The sequence below is a fragment of the Euprymna scolopes genome, chromosome 2 (assembly GCF_053919585.1).
Source record: "Euprymna scolopes isolate OS-2025 chromosome 2, ASM5391958v1, whole genome shotgun sequence".
NCBI lineage: Eukaryota > Metazoa > Mollusca > Cephalopoda > Sepiida > Sepiolidae > Euprymna > Euprymna scolopes.
Window position 1 is genome coordinate 40,578,551 of NC_136483.1, and position 22,690 is coordinate 40,601,240.

Consider the following 22,690-nt stretch of genomic DNA (forward strand, 5'->3'; position numbering starts at 1 on the left):
AGAAAAGCGGGAAATTTGAAGGGCAGCTTAGATCATGAATAAAATGCGTGATTGCTATTTTTTGATTGGTGCCGTGTGAATGTTTTAAAAATAAATTGTTGGACGCTGCAGTTAAGTGCACAAATGACATTTCAAGTATAATTTTTCTTTGAAAAACTTTGTAAAAATAAATTGTTTGACAAATTCCCCCGCTTTTCTAGCGACCACCCTGTATTCTTATATGCCTTGAGTCATAAGACAAAGTATTAAATTCTGCTTTATTATGTGAAATAAATGGGAAACAAATATCTGTCATTCATTTTTTTTTTTTCATAGTTCAGAAGCATACATGGATATTTGATATCACTCCTCTCTCATATATATATATATTATATATATATATATATATATATATATATATATATATATATATATATATATATATATATAAATAAAATGATGGTATAAATTCAGAGCCAGAGAATGATTAAAGATAAACATATAACTACCACTTATAAAAAGTCTCTGAAAAGATTGAACACTATCTCTGGCTGCTTTTGTCTTGATTTCTTGAAACATATACATGAACAACACCAATTCATTAGATTAATTTACCCCACATTTAATGTATATATCTATCATCAATTACAAATAATAAAAATTTTAATGAATAGTATAGAAGATTTAGCTTCTTATGGCTCCAAACTTCATAGTTGTACATCAAGTGAAATATTGGCTCCAAGTAATTAGTAAGGAAGGGGAAGTGTACAGAAGTGAATATGATAATTGAGAACGACAATAAATGAGTAAAAAAATAAAAACAAAAAACTATCTTTCCACTACTACTAATTTTAATATATATATGTGATAGCATACTTTGTCCTCATCAGTTGTCTACAGTCATAACATTTGTGGAGGTTAAAGATGTATTGTTATATGCCTTGAGTCATCAGATAAAGTATTAAATTATTCTTTTCTTATTGTAATGTTGTTAAATGAACAGAATTTCTTTGGAAGTATAAATTCCATATTTAATAATTCATGGCAGACATTTTATTAATGACAGAATGACTTTCGGATCATCATTTTCCACTCACAATGATAATGAAAGGATTGTTTTGCACCACTATTGACACATGTCATAACACCATTTCACAAGGTTCATCTTTTAACAGAGAATAAATTTTTGGATGAAATACAGCTGGATAAGAGCCAAGAACTCCAAAAGTTTTCACTATCACTACGGTAAAGATATTTGTCCACAAGAGATTTTTGAATTTTCAACCAGTGTCTTAAGCAAGACAGACAGACAGACAGACAGACAGACACACAATGAGATTGTTATATATCAAACATTTTAGACAAGTCTGGGCATATCACTGACTATTGCAAACTCATCCATGTCTGAGTGGGTAACACAATGGACAAAGTATTTCATTGGCATATGACAATTGAAAACCTACAAATAGCTGCAATTTTTCCTAGGGCTTGTGGCATTGTCCAGCCAGCTTGTGTTTAATCAAGATATGCCATCTTTCCCTACGATGCCGATGCTGTTGGAAATTAAATTGTATTCATCAATTAATGATACTTTGCTCAATCTATTCTGCCATCTGTAGGACGATCTCTACGCCTACCTCAGTTGTAATAATGAAAAAATAAAATGCTTGTGTAAATCGTACAGTATATCGATACACTAATGCTGACTGTGATAGCTTCCGTACATTTATATCGGATCTACCTCTGCGTTCCATGTTTAAAAAGGATGTGTCCTCTATAGTATCAGACCTGACGGAATGGTTAATTGTAGGTATAGACCGTTTCATACCCTCAAAAAAGTTCCAGCAAAAACCTAACAGCCATTGCGCACAGAAATCACTTTTTCCACTGCTTCCAACGTAATAGATGTATGGAAACTAAAGCCGCTCTCAGGACTGCTAGCAACCATCGTAAGAAAGTACTAAAGAACGCAAGAGAGTTGTATGCTCAGTCCGTCAAATCCAAAGTAGCTGAGCAGCGGCTTGGTTCCCACCAGTTTTGGCAAATAGCAAACAGAATCCTGAACAGAAGCGTGTGCTCTATCCCAACTATCATCAATGGACTTGAGGTAATCTCGTCAGCATCAGACAAAGCCAAACTCCTTGCCAAGAACTTTGCAGCTAATTCTACCCTTTGCGACCAAGGTCGCCAAACCCCAATATTTCCTCCTGTATCAGAAAACACACTATGTGATATACATATATCTGTACGTGATGTTGCCAAGCTAATCAAAAACCTTGATTCCAGTAAAGCAACTGGCCCTGACGGTATTCCAATTACAGTACTCAAAAAACTTCAACCAGAACTAGCGCCCATACTTACAAAACTGTTTAAACGTTGTCTTAAGGATAATTGCTTCCCATCACCCTGGAAAATCTCACCAGTATGCCTTGTATTTAAGAATTCAGGTGATCGCTCATCCCCCTCTCAGTACAGGCCAATAAGTCTCCTGTGCGTCAGGACTAAGTTGCTGGAATCTGTGTTAAATACAGAAGTAATCAACCATCTCAACAAAAATAACCTTAGTGACACTCAATATGGTTTCCGTTCTGCTAGATCTACAGCAGATGTGCTTAGTTATATCTCATAGGATTAGCAAATCTCGACGGAGGCAACCTTTCTAGGGCAATTGCTCTCGACATATCTAAGGCCTTTGATAGGGTATGGCATAAAGGTTTACTTCACAAGATCTCTAGCTATGGTATAGCTGGAAATGTCTTCTCAATTATTAAATCATTTCTGATAGGTTCATAAGAGTAGTAGTTGAGGGGCAAAAATCAAAAGCTCACAGTATTAATGCTGGTCTCCCTCAGGGGTCCATCCTGGGCCCAACTCTTTCTGATCTACATTAATGATCTTCCAAATCACATCCTTACATTATTTGTAGATATTTATGCTGATGACACTACCATTTATGGTAGCACATCTAAGACAGTAAACGACCAAGTTCTGATTCTCTCTCCTCTGATCTTGAGCGCGTGGTACAATGGGGGAAAGGAGTGGCTGGCTACTTTTAATGCATCTAAAACCAAGCTTCTGTCTTTACATCATCAACATTCTGATCCATATCTGGCATCAATTGAAATGAATGGCTCTCGTATTGGAGGAGGCCTCAAGTTTTGACAAGCTTCTGGGCCTAGCAATTACTCCTGATCTTACATGGAACATGTACATCAAATCTGTTGCCAGGGCTGCTGGAAAAATGGTGGGATCTTTCTATCGATCCAGTAAATATCTCACTGCTGATGCAATTCTCTATCTATATAAGAGCCAGGTACGTCCAATGATGGAATACTGTTGCCACATCTGGGCAGGAGCTGCTAGAAAGAACTTGTCCTGCCTTGATAGAGTTCAAAATAGACTTCGTAGCCTCGTAGGAGATGTCCTTTTCTCTTCCCTGCAACCTCTATCTCACAGAAGAGATGTTGCGAGCTGCTCTCTGATGTATCATGATTTTTATGGAAAGTGTTCGACTGAGCTTCAGTCTATGGCCCCCCCCCTCGCCAAACTTTTACAAGAAGCACTCGTCTAGCTGAAAACACTATCAATAATTCCCCCCACTCTTTATCTGTGTCTAAACCTAAACGTAGATTCCATGAACAAAGCTTTCTTAGAACTGCACGCCTGTGGAATTGTCTTCCGTTTTCCTGCTGAGTACAATATGGTTGTCTTCAAGTCTAACGTAAATAAGTTCTTGAGCCGTTTCATATAAGTTAACAAATTTACCGAATTTTCATTACTAATGATTACTATATTTTCCAATTTCTACTGTACACTCTTGGCCTTGATAATGTGGTGATGCCTGTGTAAAAAACTTATTTTTATTTAGATCAAAAGATAAGGCCATCCTCTTAGGAATTACTTCGTCCTATCGATGCTAGTTTGCCCTAACACTAATAAAGATGTGTCCAGTTAAAAAGCTGAATGAAAAATATAATTTTAAGAGCAAAAAAATACAATGCAAATTTAAAATTAAACCAGCTATTTAGTAAGTGTAATATTTACATTTATTGAAAAATAAAATTTCATTCATTAAAGTGTCTGCTCTATCTTTTTTTTTTTAAGGAGCAGCTTAACCAAGCCGCTTGACTTTCAACGTCATGGTTTTAGGTGAAGTTAAGGGAGACTAATTGACACGCAATGTATACACGATGAAAATGTTTACATAAACATTAAATCACAGATAATCATTTCAGAAAAATGAATTAAAAATAATTTTTTTCAGATAAAAACCCAATGATAGTAACAAAGTTATGATTAATAGCTGATAAGCCAAGTCTTATTGGGAAGTGGTGATGGCCACAGTCAAATAAGTGCAACACCATTTTTATTGTCAGACTGACTTAAAGAAAATAATCGATGCAAATACAAAAGGCATGAAAATATCAATGAAGTCACTAATAAATCAAAATTAAATGACGTTTAATAAATAAAAGAAAAAGTAAAGATAAAACAAATAAAATTTAATATCTTTTTGATTTGTATTATTTGAAATACAATTCTCATCTTGGTTATCTCCACAATATTTTCGACAATGTAACCTCAGACATTTTTTAATGCCTTTTTTTGAACATGGAAACCTAATAGTTGAACTTTGGAAACTTCACAAAATTCAAACTGAAACCTTCATTTAATCTTGGGAGATTAACTCATTCCATCAGTCACAATCAGGTCGAAGTGTTAATTTTATATTTTTAGTTATTGTTTTGTAATAAGGATTGAACCTTCAATCTCCAGAAGACTATCACTTAAAACTGATTCTGAACAACTTTCTGACTCCAAGTAAAAGATTTCCAAATTAAAAAAGACGCATCTAAAAACAGTCAGAGGTTATAGACAAAATAATATAATGAAGTTAAAAATAGTCTGAATAAAAATAATTTAGAAGCCCAATCTAAAAAGTCCAAAACATCTTTGTAGATTTTTATATATAGAATAAAAGTTAGATAATGTCAGTCAAAATATACAGGATTTTCTTTAGAGAAATTTTCATAGACCCAGCATAAATAGATTACCTCAAAAATAAAAAAAAAAAATTGTATGGATTCCTTACTGACATACACCAAAGATTCAGCGTTCATGCAGAGGTAATGCAGTAGTTAGAGTAGTGTTGAAGTCAGTAAAAAAACCAAAAAAACTTGTAAATTATTTCCTAATTGTAGAAAGTCAAATTAAATACCAAAATGGTTGATAACATGATTAAAAATAATTTATTAGAGAAAAATAATTAATATATGTTTACAGGTTTTAAAAAATTTGTTTTAGTTTTCTATTTTATTTCTGATTTTAATAACTAGCACGGGAGCAGGGGGGGGGACCATACTGGTTTTAAAATACGCCTAATATATTTTAATTCATGCAGATTTCATATTTATTATTATTGAATATATATAAAGAGGATACGACTAGTCATTTGTAATGGTGGTAGTAGTAGTAGCAGACTAACATTTATGTGGGTCACCAAGTAAACAATATTCTATCAAGTTGACAAAAGAAAGCGCGCTTGTATTTAAGAGGAATAAAAATGAAATAATCAAAATCAAATGAAAGACATGAACAAAAAGTAAAAATAATTCATAACGTACCCAAGTTCTCTAAGAGCTTGTCCTTCATGCACATCCCATATAATAACTCTTGTGTCATAGGATGCTGTAGCCAAAAGGACACTATCCGGAGAAAAGTCACAGGAGACGACATCATTTTGGTGGCCGACAAGTTTATGGAGAATTTCATAAGGTTTAAACATTTTCCAGATTAGTACCTGTTCATGAGAAAGACAAAAAAACAGATGAGAAACTTTTTTCTAATTAAAAAAATTGACAGTTATAAAAATTTCTAAAATTTAGAGATTTTATCAATATTTAGTCATTCAAGATGAACCATAAGAGAAAATAAAGAAAGAACTCTCCTAATTAGATTGTCTCATTCATGGTGGACATTTTCCTGCTGCAGTGATTTTAACTTGGATTCATCAAGTAATTGAGATTTCTCAACATGATACAAAATCAGGTGATCTTGCAGTGTAATTAAATTAATATATATTAAGCGATTTTAATTTGTTTTTATTTTATGCTGTTGCATTTTTGATTTCAATAAACATTTGATTAATAGTAAAAAATAAAATAATTTAACACGCAATTATCAAAGTCAACACAAGAAATACACATAAGCATAAAGTTGTTGCATAATTTTTATTAAGAGATTTACGCATTCTACAGGTAAAAAATTTGATAAGTAAATGCTTGTAAGGAAATCGGTTTAATTGAACTTACCAATCGTTTTTCACCACAAGCTGCCAAGTATTTTGCATGAGGAGAGAATTTACAACAATAGACGATATTTTTCATTGGTGTCTGGAATGTGTGGGTCATATTTCCATCATCATCAAGATCCCAGAGTTTAAGCGTGCCATCATTGGAACCAGAAACTAAGACTTGGCTGCCATCAGGTGCAAAGTTTAAACAACGAACCAGTTTTGTGTGGTCGTCAAGGATACACAGCAGATTACCTAACAAATGGTGGACAGGAAAAGTTAATCATCAGGCACAAACAGAGTATCAAAAATAAGTCTCACAGTTGTAACAATTGTTAACTAGTTTATGTCTTAATTATGGGAAAAAAAAAATTTTTTTTCTGAAACACTAGGCATATATACTAAAAATTCTACTAAATTTATCTAGTAAGAGTTTCATTAATGATTTGATAAAGTTTTTATCAATTTGTCAATAATGAGTTGGACTCCATCTGCAAATGTCTGGATCATATGGAAATTAGACCCAATTGAATTGAATCAGATGGCCAGCTTTTTTAATTTAATTCCATTTTCTTCAAATAAAAACATCTATGTTCTTTAGCATGGTGCCTCCAAACCATCCCAGAAATTCAATTTCTTACCTACTTTATTCTTATTACAGACTAACTGGCCAAAGTCATAAAAATGGCTTCTTTCAAAAATGGTTTATACCGGCCTTCCTTGAACAGAGGAATTTACACAGATTAGCACTATAAATAGTGCTAGTAATTCCAACACCGGTGAGAGAGACTCGACTGCACTTCAACTGCTAGCCGAGTGCCCAGCAGATATACACGCTTTCCTATCTATGTACATTATTGTTAATACACTTGTTCCTTAACCGAACCTCGACTTGATTGTTCTTATTTTTACTGTTGTTTCATGACACAAATTGTAATCTTTATTCCTCGAATTTTGATAGAGGAAGATCTGTTTTAAATTATAATTACTTATCTTGTCAGATTTAGGTATGTGTGTGGGAGGGGGCTAGATCACTTGTTTTTAACGGGTTCTCAAGTTTCCATCTTTTTTGGTAAAGTTCAATCTCAAAAAAGTTTCATTTATATTTTTAAATATTTTTTTCTCATTTAAATTTCAACTATCATTTAGTTATATACATTTCTCTTATTAATTTTAGAGTCATGCATTACAATGTCTGACATAAATGGAAATTAAAATTGAAAATAACAGCAAGTTTCAAACAAATAGAAAAGGGAAAACGGAAAGGTGGGGGTGGAGAGAAGAGGAGATGGGGGTGGAGAGGAGGAGAGGTGGGAAGGAAAAAAGGAAAAAGAAAAAGATTTATTTACCATTGTGGCAGTTCCATAGTTGAATCCTTCCAGAACTGACACCAACAGCTAAAGTTAGGTATTTTCTGAAGTTGATATGTCTAAGACGGACATGGGTGTTGTTAACCTCTTGCATAGAACCTGTGTGAGGTGAAGTACTAAAGGCGAGAGACCAAACACATTCTCCACAGTCAAAAAGATGGTGGTCAGATAAGCTCTTTGAATCACCATTGGATCGGAGGCTAAAAAACAAAATTGAATACAACTTTATTGACCAGAAGAAGACGCAAACTATCAGAAAGCAATGCATTCAGTATCTCTTGCTGTTCTTGTGATTTGTATTGATGGTGGTGATAGGTGCGGTATCAATTATTTTTATTTCTTTAAATTAAGTTTCTACTTTTTATATTTCATAAAACATTGCAATTAAATATATTTTTTCAACCCAGTGTGAACACATAACAAGATGAGAAAAATGAGAGGAGTTAAATTTTTAAGCAAGAAATTCTCATTTTGCGATACTACAGTCAAGCTCAAGTGCTAGGAAGTAGGAGAGAAAAGGAACAGGATAGGTAACAAAAGAAATAGAGAACAGAGTTTCTTAATAGACAATAGGTAGGAAGATAGACAAAAGAAACTCAACATGGAAGTGTTGGTTAACGTGCGACAAATGACTGGATCAAACAATGAATCGAGATATTTAGATTTGGTTTACAGGTACTTCAGGATTGACAAGGAGTTTTATCAAGCTGAATATTGACAAGGGGTTTTACGACAATCAGGATTTGGATTTAACGATAGTCAGTAGTTGGAGCTTGGATTTCAGGGTAGCTCAGTTGACAGTTGGATGCTTGACAAGTTGGAGTTTGGACACAGAAAAAAAGCCAATCATGGCTTCGGCCAGCTTTGGGAGATGAGTAAATAAGCTGATGGCAACAAACGAACCCAGCCTGACAGATGTAAGTTTTAACATTTAGTGGGTCAATGATGTCGCACACACCCAAACTTCAAATATATATATATATATATATATATATATATATATGCAAAGTGTTGGAGTTTGTTTTTGTCTTATTTTATTTTTACACTTGTGAACCCATGCTCTTCCATTGATGGCTACCAATGTGAAAGACTATCATGACATGGTCAGAAGATAAGATGAAGAAATCAGTGGCACAATGTTGGGATTGACGACTTGTTCGTGAGGTCACATGGTGTCACATTTCAATTTTATTTTTGGAGAAGATCGAAAGCATAACGTGATAAAAGTCAACCAAGAATTTAAATCCAATGAACAAAAATATGGAAAAACAAATTATGAAAACAGTGTTTGTAGTTTCAAAGTTTGAGACAGCTTGTGAAATGCTGGATAATAAATACCTACATTATTTCTTTACTTTCAAGGACAGGAGTCATTAGCCATTAATAATGAAATAGAAAAGAGGTTCAAGTGTCAATAATCATGCGGAGAGGCTGCAGGATTATCATCTATGGTTGAAAGAGTGGTTTCACCTAGCGACAAACGTTGGGCAGTCAAATTTCAAAAATGGTGGTTGAAGGGATGTGACTATGCAAAATAGTATCTTCGGCAGTCAAGAAAGTTTGATAAACAGGAATGACATTGTGACTAGATGAAAGACAAGGTTAAAGGCGAAATAGCATCATTTGTGTCTGGTTTTCGGTTTAATTTTTTTTATCTGGTCCGCATTTCCATCTTTTACTACAATATATGAGATCTAAATATAAGAGAGAGCGAGAAAGGAGGAAAGATCAAGGATTAACATAATTGATATTTTTCTGAATGAAATGGTCTATAGCTATCAATTTTTTTGCTTTGAAACAAAAAAAAAAAAAAAAAAAAAAAAAAAAAAAATGAACACTAAGGTGAATATAATTTTGGTCATTGAAATGTCATAATCACGTCGACATACTGGTTCTCGTTAGATTACTGAAGTCAAGCAATGTTGAGCCTAGCCAGTACCAGATGGGTGACCATTTGGGAATACCAACTGCTGTGTGTAAGAGTGCCTCCCTGCAAGTACTGCAAAAACCTAACGTCGTAATCTCCCCTAACAGAGATATACATGCAATTGGGGACCGCTTGTGAATTTCATGCTCCCATAAAACTTACTCCTTTGGAGGAAGCCAGTTCAACTCTCCTAGGTGAGTGAACCTTGGCCTTGAAATTTTTCAAACTAAAAAAAAAAAAAAAAAAAAAAAAAAAAAATGGAGACCAATTAATCATTTAAAAGTTAAAGAATCCTCTAATTAGAAACTGCTAAAATTGTCACTCAAACATGGAACATAAAAATCAAAAGGTTAAAATTAGTGGTGGGACGATTAATCGGAATCGGAATCGTTAATCGTAAGAATCGTGTATTTTGGGAGGTATCGGAATCGGAATCGCATCGTTAAAAAATACCTTAATTTTCCGATTCCTTCATTACGATTCTTTTAGTCTGATGTTGAAAAAAATAAAAAAATTTCCTGATATTTCTAACCGCAAGAGAGAAATGTAGCATGTTATAAAAAGAAACCAAAGAAATTCATTATTAACAGGGCAATGCTTAGTGCCCCTCCCTTACAAGGTTCATTCATTCATATCTATTGTAATCAAAACTACAAAAGAGTTAACTTGAAGTATGCAGGGCTCTACATTGCGAGTAAAAATAAAAAAAAGCGCTTATCTTTTTGGCGATTGTTTTTTTTTACTGACAAATCTTCTAATAGTGAATGAAAATGCTTTTTCAACTTATATTTTCTTAAAATAAAACGAGCAAAGTCAAATTATTTAAACAGTAAACGGTTTAATAGAACAATGTACTTTTTTTTCTTTTTTTTAAAAGAAGGCTTTTGAAAGAAATATCTCTAAAATGAAATTGATCACGTTGTATTATTTCGCAAAGTTTTGACAGTTGTCGGCTTCTTTTGATGTTTCCAAACAATCGACCCCATACCTATCTCTTCCAAACCTAAAGTTATTAAATAACCCCTTCGTTAATTCAAGGGTAATTAATTCAATTCAGTCAAGTTTTTTTTTAAAATTTCATTGAAATAAAATCCATTTTTTAAATTTTTTTCTCCAGAAAGATAAAACCTTGAATTTGATTATATTAAAAGCAGAATAATATAATCTTTTTTCTAGAATTTTAAATTGAAAATTAAAAGTGTTTTGCGCAGTTTTTTGCCGAACGAAAAAGAAATTAATATATATATTTTCAAAAGGTTTTGTAATCAATTAATTTTTATGTCTAAATAATATTTACGATTAATTAAATAATTTCATTTTAAAAAGTATTTATGAATAGAATTTTACTTAAGACTTATAGTTTAGCAATATTGAACCGCATCAACCATGTTTGAATTGAACACAGTCAACCAAAAAAAAAAAATTCAAAAGAAAATGCATATTTGCATTTCATTATGTAAACTTTTATACATTGGTTTCAAAAATTAAATTCTATAAGATTTTTTTTGTTAACTACCGGTTGGTACAATTTACCGCCCCATCCCTTTATATTTTTTTCTTTGTCTTTTTTAGCGGATTTTTTATTTTTTTTTTACACAGTGATCACCACTTATCAAGGCCCGGAAGCCACTCAGGGATAAGGGTTATTGCAATTACATTACGTAAGTGTGGAGATTTGATGAAGTGTTTAATTAGGGGGGGCGGTTCATTAGGAATTTGTTAACATTGGACTTGAAGACATCCAAGTTGCAGTCCGGAGGGAAGCAGGCAGACGGAACAGAGTTCCACAGGTGTGCAGTTCTAAGAAAGAAGCTTTGTTCATGGAATCCGCGTTTTGATTTAGGCACAGATATAGAGTGGGGGAAATTTTTCACAGTGGATTCAGCTAGACGGGTGTTTTTCGTGAAAGATTGGCGAGGGGGGGGACCAGGGATTGGAGTTCAGACGAGCACCTGCCATGAAAATAATGATCAAACAAGGATAGCTCGCAACGTCTCTTCTGTGGGAGAGAGGTTGCAGGGTAGAGAAAAGAGCATCCCCCACTAAACCACGGAGACTATTTTGTACTCTGTCAAGGCATGATAGGCTGTTTTTGGCAGCTCCTGCCCAGATATGGCAACAGTATTCCATCCTTGGACATACTTGGCTTTTATATAGATAGAGAATTGTATCAGTAGTGAAATATCTTCTGGAGCGGTAGAAGGATCCCACCATCTTTCCAGCGACCTTGGCAACAGACTTGATGTACGTGTTCCATTTCAGATCAGGAGTAAAGGTCAAACCCAGAAGCTTGTCAAAACACGGGGCCTCACCCAGATGAGAGCCATCCATCACAATTGATGCCAGCTAGGGATCAGAGCGTTGATGATGTAAGGATAGGAGTTTTGTTTTGGATGCATTAAAGGTAACCAGCCACATCTTCCCCCCACTGAACCACGCGCTCGAGATCAGAGGAGAGAGAATCCGAGAGAACTTTGTCATTTACAGCCTTTGATGTGTTGCCGTAGATGGTCGTGTCATCAGCATAGATGTCAACGAATAATTTAAGTATGTGTTTAGGGAGGCCATTGATGTAGATCAGGAAGAGAGTTGAGCCCAGGATTGACCCCTGAGGGACTCCAGCATTTATATTGCAGGCCTCCGATTTTTGTCGATCTACCACTACTCTTATGAGCCTTCGGAGAGAAATGATTTAATGATAGAACACATTTCCAGTTATACCGTAGCTGGAAATCTTGTGAAGTAGACCCTTATGCCATACCTTGTCGAAAGCCTTTGATATGTCAAGAGCAATTGCCCTAGAAAGGAAGCCTTTGTCAAGAGATTCACTAATCCTGTGGGATATAACCGTCAGCACATCTGCGGTAGATCTTGCAGAGCGGAAACCATGTTGTGTGTCACTAAGAAGGTTATTCCTGCTGAGGTGGTTGACTATTTCTCTATTTAATATGGATTCCAGCAACTTACTCATAACACACAGGAGACTTATTGGTCTGTACTGAGAGGGAGAGGACTTATCACCTGAATTCTTAAACACAGGGCAAACTGATGAGGTCTTCCAGGGGGTCGGAAAGCACTTCTCCTTAAGGCAGCGCTTAAATAGTTTCGTAAGTATGGGAGCAAGTTCTGGTTGAAGCTTTTTTAACACTATAATTGGGATGCCATCAGGGCCAGTTGCCTTACTAGAATCTAGGTTCTTGATTAGCTTGGCGACCTCATGCACGGATATTTGTATGTTACCTAGCTTGTTCTGTGTTGTAGGAGGAAATATGGGGAGTTGATGGCCTGCGTCGCATAGGGTAGAATTAGCTGCAAAGTTCTTTGCAAATAGTTTGGCCCTGTCTGACGCTGACTAGATGACTTCTGGTCCATTGATAATGGTTGGGATAGAACGCACAACGCCAAAGTCCAAAAAAAGTCTTCCATGGAAACTTTTTGAAGTTGATGAAGATGAGTTGAAAGCCATTTGCAAAGTCTGTCAAATTAAAATATCGCGAGGAATAAAACCATCTAACATGACCACAACCAACATGTTAAAACATTTAACTATGATGCATCCAAATAAATTGGAGGAGCAAAATAAAAAAGAAAAGGAACAAAAAATTACCAACTAGTCACTCAGAACAGTTTTATTAGTGAGGGTCGAAATCGCAGTGTCTTTTTTTTTTTTTTGTCTACGTCACCATCTAGGCGTCACCATCTAGGCGTCACCAATTTTTTTAACCCTCCTTAACTTCAAAGAGTAAATACAATATATACAACTAAAAAAATAATTTTTAAAAATGCTGATTCTATTCATGAAAAATTCTTTTAACTAGAAATTAAAACTTAGGTAAAGATAGCTGACTGACAGCAACAGTAGTAACTAGAAATTAAAACTTAGGTAAAGATAGCTGACTGACAGCAACAGAACCACGTGGAAAGGTGTGGGGGGAGGAAAAAAAGGAAATTAAATGATGATAATAAATTATGATAACCGTCTTTGAAAGGCACTAAACTCCTAAAATTTACTTCTTTAAAATTTTAGGCGGCACTCCCCGGCGATTTTAAAGCACTCTCTCTCTCTCTCTCTCAACAAAAAAAAAAAAAAAAAGATTTAATTTTTAAGTTTGGGAAAGATATATTTATTATAACCGAATTCTTGTACGAAGACTGGATCTACTTTATTGGACGTTAATTTGTGAGATAAGTAAGTTTTCAATGTTTAATATGTTTTTAAAGTTTCAATTATCAATTAAATTTTTTAATTGCGTTTATTTTTCAATTTATTTTAAAAAAACGGGGTTTTAAATGTATTTTTCAAGGTAACAAGCTTCGAAAGAAGTCTAATAAAAAAAAAATCACTTAATTTTTAATTTTGACAACCCTGAGAATTTAATTATTAAAAAAATATTGAAATGTGACATTTTTTTATTTAACATTTCTATTAGTTCAATTAATTTTCTTTCAATAATTCATTTCACTCAACAAACTTCACCATTTTTTTTTTATCGTTTTCTGTAATTTTGGTAATTATGTTTGCTCAATTTTATCTAGTATTTCATTTGTTTTTTATAGTGGTATCATTTTTATATGTGTTCCTTTGATATACCCTATTTCAAAATTAGTTTGGCTAAACTTATTCTTCACGTTAGAAACAACGTGTAAAAGCAATGAAAAAGTAAGAAAAAATAATAGGTGTTAACTACTCCTTGTGAATTATGGAGGTTTGAAGAACAGCCGTCACAAATACAACTATCAATAGCCAAACAAAAAATCGTTTTTGAAATTCCTTTAATTGTAACTTTTTGCTATACCTACCTTTTTGGTATAAAACACAAAAACTTTCGATTAATGGTATTTCTCATATATGGTCGTTAACTTTGGAAAGGTTATTTTGTATCTACGGCGCCATGTCACATGGTATATTGTTTGTTTTTTTTTCATTACACACGTTCATTTATAAATTATTAAATTAAATATTTATCTTTTTTATATTTAATTAGTATATATTTTCTTTCTCTTCCGCTATAGTTTTTTTTATTTAATTCATTAAATCTGTTAATTATGAGGACCAAAATAATGAATCGTGTGTATTTATTCTCTAATTTTCTTGTTTTTATTCTGTTATATAAATTCTATTTTATTTGTTTTTTCTCTGAAGGATAAATTCTATTTTCTTTGAGTTTTTTTTCTGTATTCCAATTAAGTAAAATAAATTTTCTCTAAAATAAATTTTGCTAAGTTTTCCGTTTAGTTTATTATATAATAATTTTATTTAAATCAAAACACGACGGTGTACTGGTGTAGACATAAAATATCTCTTCCAAAGTTAGGGAACATATTTGGGAACTACCGACCATAAGTATAAAACTACCCGGTATATTTCAAAACAATAATTCCCTAGGAATCGGAATCGTACTTGGTATCGGAATCGTTAATCAATATTTTCCTGGAATCGGAATCGTATAAAAATTAGGAATCGTCCCAACACTAGTTAAAATACTAATTGCTAATTTAAATGACAACTTAAGTATAAAGATTTACTTACACTTTATTCCGTTTGATGTCCCATTTGCACAAATATACATATCCTCTCCCACAGGACCAAGCAAAGTAGAAGCCATCAGGTGACCAAGCCACAGACCGATTCTCAATTATCCGACCTCTTGTTTCAGCATACTCAGATTTCAAATAATCACACTGATCAGCTTTATCTGAAATGAAAAGTTATTAGAAATGTAAAAAAATTCTATATAATTGATCAGTTATACAAAATTTCAACCTTTGCACATTGTCTCCCAGCTTGATCAGATGAAGTTAAATAACCTGCTGCTCAGCTGGCTTCTGTTTTAAAGGTTCTGTTTAGGAATTGGCCAATTATGCCTATTTTAGATAGGACGAAAGATGTCAAAGACTTCATATTTTGGAAATTAAGAAAAGAAAGAAAAAAAAGATTTAAAAAAAAAAAAAAAAAAAAAAAAAAAAATCATGAATCGTTTCAAGTCTTAGCCTTCCTTCAGAGTAAAATAAACCTTTTCAATTTTTAGAGATAATTGTCATAAAAATGAAAAAGGAAAAGGAAGACGGTAAAAACCGGAAAAAGACAAAACAAGCAAGGAATAAAGAGAAATAAAATCCAGCCAAAAAGTAAAGGAGATAAGGCTTTAGTGAAAAAGCCATGGAAAGTTCTAGCAAGTCAAGCAGAAATCTACTTTTTAATTAAAAAACAAAACAAAAAACAAACAAAAGAGTATTACTAAATTAAGTCCATTAGAATTTTTTTTTTTTTTTTCATTAACAAATCAGCCATTTATTCTTATTAAGAGTTGTAAAAAAATTTAAATATAAATGTGATTCTTCAAAATTTCCAAAGGAATTTGGAAGCATTTAAACTTTTGAATAAGTCATTTCTGGTTTGAAAATTCTTAATTCTTCATGTATTCAAAGATGGAAAGTTTGGAAAAAAAATTTTATCCAATAATTTTAGAAATGACAAAACTAATTTATAAAAATTTGGTTCAATTAATGACCAAACAATACCACAATTGAATTCAAATTTCAAAATCCAACTTAAAATATAATTTAGTAAAAACAAAAAAATGATATAGTAATAAAGAGTAAATAAAAGTAACCAGATTTGAGCAACGTAGCATATGTACAATTAATTTACAATAAATCATTTAATATTTCAAAAAATGATATTAAATGTTAGATTAAGAAGTTTGAATATTTTTATCTTTTGGAATGTCGATAATTTTTACTTGAATGTTGGCAAAATGTATATAATTTTCCATTCTGTAGCCATTTAACATTTTAGCAGGTCAAATCAATGACAAGAGCTGTTAACAGTTTCTTTTATAACAAATCCAAAATAAGAATTGTTTAAAAATGAGCAGGCATACATGAAAATTGACTTTTCCAAGATACTTTTCAGAAAATTCATGTCATCCATGCTTGATTTGATGGCTGGAGCAAAGTATAGGAGGTGAAAGGACTGGACATCTACATCACTTCAAACAACAAGCATTATGTTATGAAAAGATTATAATTGGTCTTATTTTGATAGATTCATGGAACCCCAGATGATCAAAATGATTGGGGCTGCTTATACTACCTTCTATACTACCTTAAGCTTTGAAAAAACCGAAAGACCCAGTCAAGAGGACGATTATTTTCATGTAAGACAATACTGGCTCACATGGAGAAACGACTACATATCTTCAACAATTAAGCTTTTCCGGAGACCGCCAAATATTTGCTTGTTCATTTGAATAAAAAAATCCATGGAATTTTCTAAAAATGCAGGTTAATCAAGAAGAATTCCAAGTTTCTTCCAAAAATATATTGAATCAACTTTCAATACTCTTCGTGCTATTACTCCTAAATACTATCCAATGGAAGAATAACAGGCGACTAATTAGCATCCTTTCATGGGGGTGGAGGACAGATCATCAGCATCAGTTCTGTTGAATGCAATAAACCTGGGCTAGCCACTGATCATGAGAATTTTAGTTTAGACTGGTGGGGTGGGGGATGAACCTTTGCCCGGGTGTAAAATACGCTTAAATGATATTTTAATTTGTCCAAATTTCCTATATATTATAGAACTGTGATTTCAAAAATAAAAAATATTTAGATGCCATCAGCTAGAATCGAAACCAAAACTGTAGCATTCAAAGCTGGTGATGTTAGCACTGTACCAACATGACATTCATATAAACCAATTAACAATAAAATAAGATGAATGTACAAAATGTTTAATGATTTTTCTTTATCAATTTTTACCCATTTTTAACCGGCTAAAGACCCATACAAGAACGGTCCTTAAAAAATTCAATCATTTGAGTCCCCTAGCGCCACTGACTTTGTTTCGGAGGAGACAGAGTTTGAAAATATGGAGACAGGCAAACATGACCGTTTATAGATAAAAAAAAAAAAAAAAATCAATTTCATTAGTTACAGAGTTGTTTTTTTTTCTATCTTGTTAATGTTATATGCTGGATTTACATTAAAAAAAAAATAAAATAAAAAAAAATCCATATCTATACTGATGTAGGAAACAACCAGAGTGTTGTACATATTCCAATGTGTATGACAGTAAAAATCTTTAGATGTGTATAAAATTATAACCTCGTTAATAATTTGGCAAAGGATGTATTGAAACACTACAATGTGAACGTAAATAAAATCTTATTTTTCTATGGTTTATCAAATAAATATTTCATAAATCTTACTAATGGTAATGAAAAAATTGCATAAATTTCATTATAGAGCAAAAAGCAGGCTTGAAAAATACATAACACCTAAACATCTATAATATATGTTATATATATTTGGCTATCCAAAGATAACCATTTCATTGTATCACATCTTGAGGTTGGCAAGCGTTTCTAAACTCGATCAATAGTCAAGAACCATTAACACTTTGCTATTAACCATCACCACATGTAAGAGAAACCTATAGATGTTTATATAATATTTACAATTATCCGCTACTTAGGATTTATTCTTTTACCAGGAGCTACGCATATATATTAAGTGAATGGAAGTGAATGCAAGTGATTTCCTTTACCAGAGAGCTCAATCCCCAACATGCACATATGCAATGGCTGAATCCTTAAAAAAAAAAAAAAAAAAAAAAAAAAAAAAAAAAAAGGACCCTTAGTTTGTACCTATTTACTATGCCTCCCTACGGGACAGAGTTAGACACCAGGGTCGTTTTTTTAACGTGGAGAAAAGGTACAAAAATAAAAATTGTCTCAGTCGTGAAGGATTTCTCCTCCTCCGAAAGAGAACAAGAAATAGAAGTGCAGCATCTGAAGAACAGATACTACACTTTGATCTTGTCCCAAAGGCCGAAAGACAAATTGAAGGTAATATTTAATGCTACTAAGATGAAGCTCCTTTCCTTTAACAATTATACCTTTTCAACCACAAATTGCTATGGCTAATGTAACCCTTTCCCAAGAGTTTATCATTCAAACTCCTCAGCCGAACATTCACAGATAACATGAATCAAAACAAATACATAGAAGATACTGCCAAGTCTGCTGCAAAGAAGGTAGGCTCCTACCGGGGAAATCTTGTCACACTTGCCAGTATTCTATATCTCTATAAAGTCACCATCCACCCATGCATAGAGTATTGCTGTCACATCTGGGCAGGTGTCATAGCCATTAGTCCTTTAGATATGGTCTTAAAAAAACAAAAAAAAAAAAAACAACTAATCTAACAAGGGTTTACCAAGCTTCAGCTTTTGCCCCAATGTTGACTCATCTTCCTAATATTGCATCCCTGTGCTTGTTTTATAAGTACTTCAAAAGGAATGTGCCCTAAACTTACTGCTCTGGTATATCTCCCCATTTAACAAATATTCCCACCAATCAACTAAATCCTACTCATTCACCGTTGAGGTCTTCAGGACGTTCTACTTTAATAATAACCTTTCCTCAAGCTGAAACCTTTGGAATTTCCTGCTATCAATGAAAAAATAAGACTTATACGATTTTAGAAAGTTTGTTCAATATTTTATGCCATTATATTTTTTATTTCAATAAATACTTGATTAATAGTAAATGAAAAAACTGACGTGCAAGTCATTTACTTGCAAAAAGCAGACACGCAAGAAGTGGTCACATTTTATTAATTTAGTATCATCTATATGGTTCATCTCATCAGCAGAGACTGCAACAATCAACCCTTAGAGTTTCCAGGTGGCTATTGATTTTTCATTACTATCATAATCTACAGTGAGCACCATTATTCACTCTAGCAGCAGCATCATTATCTACTACAGTAGCTCTGCTCCTATCTATCTAGCAGCAGTACCAATCCTGCCTGTGACACAAGCAACAGCTTCTGATCCTGCCTGCAACAATCATTTATACAGCTTTTTCCTAGAGATGTATTTCTCTCTCTAAAAAAAAAAAAAAAAAAAAAAAACATCTTTTATTGTACACCCATATCGTATCTTTCGCTGTTGTCACTTTTTATGGTGTCCATTTTTATGCTTTTATTTACAAGCAGGTATCATGGTACAAAAATCAAATGCCACGCAACAAAAATAATTTTACAATAAAAATCTTTGTATGTATCCACTTGCTATGACTGCATAAAACCACTGGTGATAGGTGAATTCAGATTACATCAATAAGATGATGTTTTGACAATTATATAGACAAAAACAAATAAATAAAAAAAAAATTAAAAAAAATTAAATAGGTCAGTCATGAATGTGGCAGGTGCGATCGCAAAAGTAAGGAGCAAATAGAGTAAGTTTAAAAAAAAACAAAAAAACTGCCATTACTAACCAGCATAGCATTACCACTGAAAGAATAGAGAGTTCTTGCTTTAGTCGATTTAGAACAATTGTGGTAGCAAGTTTAAGTTACAAGGAAAAGCCAAAGGAAATGTGGAAGAAAGTGATAAAAATGGACTAGTTTAAAAGTCAATTTCTAAAAGACATGTTGATGTGGCATTTAGTAAATAAATTAGAATATTCGTTATAAAAAATATAAAGATTATGATGTTTACAGTTTATTTAATCTAGCTAGGTGTCTTAATTTTCAAGATTTTTTCCGCTGCCTTAAAAAAAAAAAAAAAAAAAAAAAAACCCAAAACTATGATTTTAGTTTTATAAGTTAAACTTTATTACAGTATCGTTTGATCGTTGAATTATTTTTTGACCAAAATTGTTATGGTTTTATAATATGAATTTGTAATTCTCTCTCCTCTGATCTTGAGCGCGTGGTACAGTGAGGGAAGAGGTGGCTGGTTACTTTTAATGCATCTAAAACCAAGCTCCTATCTTTACATTATCAACGCTCTGATCCCCATCTGGCATCAATTGAAATGGATGGCTCTCGACTAGGGGAAGCTCCATGTTTTGATAAGCTTCTGGGCTTGACCGTTACTCCTGACCTGAAATGGAACACTTACATCAAGTATTGCCAAGGTCGCTGGAAAAATGGTAGGATCCTTCTACTGCTCCAGAAGATATCTCACTGCTGATGCAATTCTCTATCTATATAAAAGCCAAGTATGTTCAAGGATGGAGTACTGTTGCCACATCTGGGCAGGAGCTGCTAAAAACAGCCTATCCTGCCTTGACAGAGTACAAAATAGGCTTTGTGGCTTAGTAGGGGACGCCCTCTTCTCTTCCCTGCAACCTCTCCCATAAGAGAGACGTTGCGAGCCCGTCCTTGTTTTATTGTTACTTCCATAGCAAGTGCTCATCTGAGCTCCAATCTCTGGTCCCCCCTTGCCAATCTTTCACGAGGAGCACCAGTCTAGCTGAAACGACTGTCAAAAATTTTCCCCACTCTTTATCTGTGCCAAAATCAAAACGTAGATTCCATGAACAAAGCTTCTTTCTTAGAAGTGCACGCCTGTGGAACTGTTGCGTCTGCCTGCTTCCCACCCGACTACAATCTGGATATCTTCAAGTCTAACATAAACAAATTCCTGATGAACCGCCCCCTTTAAAAACACGATCAAATCTCAACACTAACGTACTGTACACACAATAACCCTTATCCCAGAGTGGCTTCCGGGCCTTGATAAGTGGTGACCACCTAAAAAAAAAAAAAAAAAAAGGTATAGATAATCGGTTATATGAAGTGAAGGGAAATGAATAATTAAGACCACTATACCAAAGGTGTTTTTTTTTTTTTTTTTTTTTTTTTTGTAGAGGTTGGTGATTGTTGACAATTGTTGATTGTTGTTATAAATAGTTGATGGGGATTGTTATAAATAGTTAACTGAAATGTCCTTCAGACATGAAAAAGAAAGAGTAGCCAATGGTATTGTTATGCAATAAGAAATACCTTTTTATTTTAATTGAACTGGAAATAGACTAAAGACAGACAATAGCAAACTTCAAAATGTAAAGTACTACCATGTTCCATAGCAGGTGAAATGGGAGAACAGGCCAAACAATATGTACAACTATTAACCAATTCATAGTAAGAAATCCTTACGTGGATCTGCCTTGAAACTAGTCCAACAAACTATTAATACACCAAGCCATTATAGTGATTGACAGGCCAATTACTCAGCACTTGCTTGTCTACTTAGAGAAAATAGTACATCAAAACATGTGACTGAAAAAAGTTTACTAGAAGATGTATGATTATATATATATTGGATTTGCCCAATCAGAAGCTATCTGTCAAACGGACAGACAGATTCCGTGGCATTCAGCATCTCCCTCCAACCTGGCTTGACAAGACCTAGGGATGGCAACAGTTGCACACGCACGCACATACACTTCCTCAAACAAACATTCTCGTAACATGAACTGTCAACAGTTCTCTACATATAGGATATTATTTAATATCCTTTTTACTCATGGACTCTTTAACCTTTGTCTTCCTCTGTACTCATGGATTTATTCAATTATTAACACATTTCGTTTCTGTTACACTATAACGAAGATGGTCCAATAAAGTTGTTTTAAATGTTAGAATGATACTGTCCATGATAGAATACTACTCAGAAAATTGAAAAATTTTGATTTTTACAGTTCTGAATTTTTGAAATGAGGAATGATTGTATTATTTGGATTAATCAGGTTCATGTTCTCATCTTGAGTGTTATTTGTACATTTCAATCGAGGTAACCCTCCGACCTTTTAAGAGTGTAGGATATTGGGAATTTTTAGTTATAAATAATTTTAAAATAATGTTTCCTTGTGTTTGATTTTTATTGATTTTCTTTTTAATTTTACTTTCAGCTAAAACCTAAATACGAAACCTCAGAAGTATAGAATTACCCCTTCTCCAATATCAAACATGGCGATTTATAAACTTGAAGGTTACCTCAACATTCTACAAACACTCAAGCAGAGAACATTAATCTGATTAATCAAAATACAAACTTTGATTTTCATTTTTAATTATAATTTAAATTTTAGAACTAAAATAAAACTCTTTACTATTTGATTTGATTTTTCAGCTGATGTTAATGAGAATTAAAAACAAAAAAAATGAAAACATTTTGAAAGAAGTAGTTGAGAAAATACTTAAGCTTCATGACACCCACTCCCATTGTTTGTCCTATAAAGATACTCCCATCCCTCCACATCCACTGACAAGTACAAAAGAACCTAAAAAGCATTCATGAAGTTATCAAGAAAATTTC

At 33.3% G+C, this 22,690-nt stretch overlaps 1 protein-coding gene across 1 annotated transcript in view; it reads right to left on the reverse strand.

Annotated features, from left to right (window-relative positions):
• LOC145291340 (WD repeat and SOCS box-containing protein 1-like) overlaps positions 1-22,690 on the reverse strand; it is a 110,576-nt gene that overhangs the window by 35,966 nt on the left and 51,920 nt on the right. Inside the window, exons 2-5 of the mRNA XM_080137105.1 lie at positions 15,099-15,264; positions 7,621-7,841; positions 6,291-6,526; positions 5,604-5,779 (exon numbers count right to left, since the gene is read on the reverse strand). Of these exons, the coding sequence (XP_079993231.1) occupies positions 5,604-5,779; positions 6,291-6,526; positions 7,621-7,841; positions 15,099-15,264 (799 nt within the window). The remainder of the gene's footprint in view (positions 1-5,603; positions 5,780-6,290; positions 6,527-7,620; positions 7,842-15,098; positions 15,265-22,690) is intronic.